At 29.9% G+C, this 5,084-nt stretch overlaps 1 protein-coding gene and 1 long non-coding RNA gene across 2 annotated transcripts; one reads left to right on the top strand and one right to left on the bottom strand.

The window, feature by feature from the left end:
• Positions 1–64: 64 nt before the first annotated feature.
• On the top strand, positions 65–683 carry LOC149884156 (uncharacterized). Its single transcript, XR_016455373.1, has 3 exons — positions 65–159; positions 358–421; positions 564–683. It is a non-coding gene; the product is annotated as an uncharacterized LOC149884156 (long non-coding RNA).
• Positions 684–919: 236 nt separating this feature from the next.
• Positions 920–4,869, bottom strand: LOC145185521 (neurogenic differentiation factor 4-like). Its single transcript, XM_090097057.1, has 2 exons — positions 4,748–4,869; positions 920–1,385 (listed from the first exon to the last, which is right to left on the bottom strand). Exon 2 carries the CDS (start codon positions 1,380–1,382, stop codon positions 1,005–1,007), a length of 378 nt encoding a protein of 125 aa, XP_089953183.1. The 5' UTR covers positions 1,383–1,385; positions 4,748–4,869; the 3' UTR covers positions 920–1,004.
• Positions 4,870–5,084: the final 215 nt, after the last annotated feature.

Genomic DNA, 5,084 nt, shown 5'->3' with positions numbered 1-5,084 from the left:
GAGCTTTAAACGCTTTACGGTCAATATTTAATACTACGCGTTTTTTTTATGCATTTTATTACAGTTTGTAAACATTGTTGAAATTCAACAAACTTACTCAAACTCAAAGACTTAAACTATCTTTAGAAGTTTATGTCTATATAATGGATGTACAATAAGGTGTGCGGTTTTATTGTCATAAAACTTGTTTGTTGTTATAATTAAACTTTTAAAAGTGCCGCAAATTAAAAAAATGAGCGTTGGAAGTGAAATAAAACTTGCAAACTTATATCAAAAATTTTGTAGCATTTAGAATTTTGATTTTATAAAGTAAATTACTATACCATTATTTCGAAGTTTAATTCAGTTTTTTTCTAGCTATAACGATTCAGGAGATTTGGGAGATTAGCTATAGACAACGTGTTCCTACTTATCCCCGCAGGTATAAAATGATTTCAGGGTTTGCAGCTGATTTGTGATAATCTTTTACTAACACATGACATAAACTTTTTGTTTAGCCTTACGATGAGATGGTAAGTAGTTAGGCAAATTTTTTGATTTATTTAATCAAGACTATTTTTTAGCAATATCTCTACAAGTGTATGGGAGATTTTAAAGAAGAAATCAATCCGCATAGTTGGTAAATACAACTTTTAATTTCATGGCCGTCAGTATTGGGCAGGAAGGCAGAAGTCAGACTTTCAATGATTTTTAGCAACTTTTTTTTAGCAATTTTTTAGCATTTTGTTGGATTAACATGTATACCTAAAGATGCATTACAGGACAGTAAATTAAGGGTGCACTTCAAGATATTAACTTTACGTGCAAATTTGTTCCTGATTCTATAACAAAGCAAATGCAAAAAACTTCGATGGTAATCAAGAGGCAATCTTCAAAAAAAGAAAGAAGGAATTTATATAATAGACATTAAATAGACAGCTTTTTTTTTTAAAAAAAAAGACGCGTTTATTTACAGTTATAAGAGTACAGCTTGACATATTGTAATCTTTCCCTCTCAACTTTCTTTAATATTGAATTTCTCGTTTTACTAAAGACGTACTATAAGGTGTATAGTATATTTTTGGAGTCTCTATTATTCGTGCCATAACTTCCTCCAACGGTTTTCCTGTTCGTAAGGACTCATCCAATAGCCAAATATAGTGATTAGCGGCTCGAAGCAATTCGAGTTTTGTAATTTTTCTTTTTTCTTTCATGCCAGGCACAACATTTCGCAAAGATTCCATAGCGCAATTGATTAAATGTACGCGTCTTCTTTCTCGATCATTTGCGCGCAATCGTTTTTGGCGAGAACCATTCGTATCGCAGTTATAATCACCCAAATTTTCAGGGGGACTACAAGAGAAACTTGTGGATGATTCAGCAGAAGATCTTCTCTCATTCATAATCTTAAAATCAACAAGTAATAAGTAAAAATTAAATTCATTAATTACAAACTATCGGTGTTGTTGACACACACAAAGTAAGCACAGATTGCTAAACTTCTGGATAGGTTTGTACTGTAAACTGATGCTACTTTGCATAACCGTGGGTGACTTTGCACAATATACTGTCAAAAATGTTGTGTCCATTAGCAGTTAAAAATGTGAACTGCAAACCACAATAGAAACCGATGGTTGGCTTTGGTGTCAATACAAAAATCGTCATGAGTCACTTGGATCCGATTTATTTTAACACAGATCGTTTTGTTTAAACAAATAAAAACAAAAACTATTCCTTGCAACTTATGCTGCAGATCACAAATGAACTCAAAGGTAAGCGAATGGGCAAAAGCGTTTATCATAAAATTGGTTTGAATTATACTTTGAAGTGTTTAAAGTGTTGAATCAATTGTCGGTATAGAAATTTTACCAAATTAACAATTTGTAAATATTTTTTTGGTTGAAAGTGGGGTAATTCTACACAATGTGTAAAATAACCCCACTTTCTACATTCTAGTTTTTTCTCAGGTATCATGCTATTTTAAAAGGAAGATTAGGACCATAAAGTAGAAAGAGTGCACAGAGGAGCTTCCCAAATGTTTTGAGGATGCACAATCTAAAACGCAGTAGTAAGTTGCTGCAAAATACGATGTTGATCGAAGAAAGATTTGTTACAAATTAAAAGAAAAATATGATTTTGAAGCCTGGTCAACTTTTTTCACAATTTAGAGGTTGTCTTTATCTAACATACAACACAATTGAATCAGTTTGGTTTTTGTATTGGTGAAGAAGACTAAGTAGAAATTGTATAAGCCCTACACCCCATCTTAAAATTTTACTGGGGCTCTCAGACAGTGTTTAATTCATTTTTTGAATTTATTTTTGCGTTTTGTGTTTTGTGATAAAGATTTTTTATGTTTTGTAATAAAGTTTACCAAATAGTTCTTTATTAAACGAAAATAATACAAAATAAATATCCTTTGTTTTTTATTATACTAGCTTTAGAATTTTTAAAAATTCATAAAGAAACAAAAAAATAAAATAAAGTTACATTGGACTGACCTACCACTAGATTTTTTTTAAGTTTTTCAATGCTGTGCAAATTAAGCTTTCCACCGGGTAACTTGGCAGATTTAAAAAAAATCAGGAAAAATCACTTCACGCAAATCTTTGAATAAGCGCCCCGCTGAAATAGGCTTCCACCATTTGGATGAAAATTATATCAAAGTACATGATTCACCGCTACAACCTAACGTTCTACAACTTACCTCTTAGTAGTTTAAACAGTTTAAGATCAAAATAAAGAGAAATTCGAAGAGTAGGCCATCACTTACGGTTGCAAACATTTCGTTCGGATCAAAAATTATATAAGCGTCCGGGCGCTTATTCGAGGTTTAAAATATTTTATTCGAGGATTTACTGTAAATATTTTAAATTATTTCAATTTCGCCACAAGTTTTAAAATTTTTGAAATATCTCAATAAATGAAATCAATAGATTTGAATGGCGAGAAAAACGTGATGCCATTAAATAACATAAAATATAGTGGTGCCTCATTTCAAAACAGAGAGTCAGAATCAATTAAACCTCGCTCAGAAAATTAGCTTTCAATTTTAGTGTCCTATGTTTATTATTATCATTTATTCATTCTCTGATTTTCAAATATACAAATTTGCTTCCTATGCATTCGATTTTTTTTTCTAATAGAGTATTTTTCTTTCTGCAATTTTTTTTTATTTGTAAAAAAAAAAAAAAAAAAAAAATATGGAAATAACCGTATAAAATAATGACAAACTGAATTGTTTATATAAAATATTGTCAGGCTGGCGGGTCTGAATTTTTTTTTCCAATCCAAAGTATCGTTTGTTATTAGGTTGGGCAGCAAAATCTCTAGGCCATTTTTAAACCCTTTCAATGATACGTTTGTTAAGTAAAACGAAAAGCATAACTTCTTTACTCAATTATTCGTAATTAGGAAACCGGAATTCGGTTAACAGCTAAAGCTTAATTGGAATTTTAAAAAACTGGGAACAAAACACACGCAAAAGAAAAAGCAGGAAAAAGTACTTGCATTTATAAAATTGTCATTTTAAAAACGAAACTTTTTAAACTATTCGTCTCTGATAAACATTTGCCAACATGTCTATGTTTAGTTAAAGTTAAAAAAGTATTCAAAAAATATACATTTTTTATATAAATCATTTAAGTTCCATTGCTGCTGCGCAATATTTACGACAAACGCATGTTTACGACAAACGAATGTTTACGACAAACGAATGTTTACGACAAACGAAATACTTTTTTCTTAACAAAAGCCGGCTTTAGTAGGTGGTGCGCATATTCAAAGAAAAACATTTTGGACAAGAACTATGCTTGAATGTGTTTCTTTATTTTTTATTATTATTATTATTTTTTTTTTCATATTGTTTTTAAATATCGGACTGTGTTAGCTTATATGCTATTTAAAATAATTTATGTTAATTAATGCAATGAAAATTAACAATCTAGAAATAAGTGGACTTTAAGCACATAATTATGGTAGGTTTTGGTTCTGCAAAAAAATTGTAACATGAAGTGCCTCGACAATGTCAGCATTTGTTTGCAGTTTAAAAAAACACCGTTTCTGATATATACTTGTTTGATTCAATTTTTTTCAATTTATACCAATATTTATCTATAAAATATTAGAATTGAATTAATTTGGTATACTTCTATTCTTGTACACTCATAATAGAAAAGGTTTTAATGCTGCACTATCTTTATTATCACAAAGCTGAACAAAAATTTAGAAAAATGATTAACTGAGATGACTTTATTTACGATTTACCAAAGAACTTCTTTTAACCATTCCCAGCAAACATTTAGTCTAAAAAAGACGTCTTAAATATGTCTTTTAGACGTATTAGTTTTTTATACCTCTAAAAGACATCTTTTTTAGACTCGATATTTGCTGGGTTAAATTATAACGGTTGTATCTTTGAAAACAAAAGCAGAAGCATGATCCTTTTTGCACAACGCTCGGTTACAGTCGCACGTAGAGGATTTTAAAGTTAAAACTTTTATTTGCAGTTCTGATATTTTAATAAACTTATCATTTCATTAGCAATAAAAGCCAGGCAAAAATTTTGGAAACACAACAGTAAAAACAGCGTGCATCAAATATTGTACAACAACGTGGTTTTATAACAAATTTAAACTTTTTTTTTTAACAAAAATCAAATATTAAATATTTTTAAATATTTACTCTAACTATTAAGAAAATTCTGTTTAAGTTAAAAATAAGGAGAATATTTAAAACATAACCTAGGCAACAACTAAAAAATACTTACATTACTGTTCGGTTTTCTTACGCAAATACTCTCATTACCATTCACATAACGTTTTCTTTAACCTCAACGAATGCCGCGCGCCATTTTTTTGCGTTTCCACATTGTTACTGGATTTAAAAGCTCTTTCAATAATGTCACCTGTTCAGAAAACAAATTCAACCGACACCTCAAATAGATTAATTACTGTTGAGGTTACGGAGTGTTTCGAGCGGGCTTTTTCTACGTATTATTTTTTCTTCTTTATAGTCTCCTAAAAAATTTAATTGCTTAAACCATCGGCACTTTTTAATTACAATTCTTTGGGATGGTTGAATGAGTGAAAGTTCGATGAAGAACT

This window comes from Hydra viridissima, unplaced genomic scaffold, assembly GCF_058129835.1.
Source record: "Hydra viridissima isolate aposymbiotic clone 2 unplaced genomic scaffold, HvirCarnegie_v1 scaffold_9, whole genome shotgun sequence".
NCBI classification, from domain to species: domain Eukaryota; kingdom Metazoa; phylum Cnidaria; class Hydrozoa; order Anthoathecata; family Hydridae; genus Hydra; species Hydra viridissima.
The sequence above is the reverse complement of the archived record's forward strand: the minus strand, read 5'-3'. Positions and strand labels throughout refer to the sequence as shown.

Excerpts from the sequence above, each read along its gene's own strand:
- LOC145185521 (XM_090097057.1), bottom strand. The coding sequence starts at position 1,382 with ATGAATGAGAGAAGATCTTCTGCTGAATCATCCACAAGTTTCTCTTGT.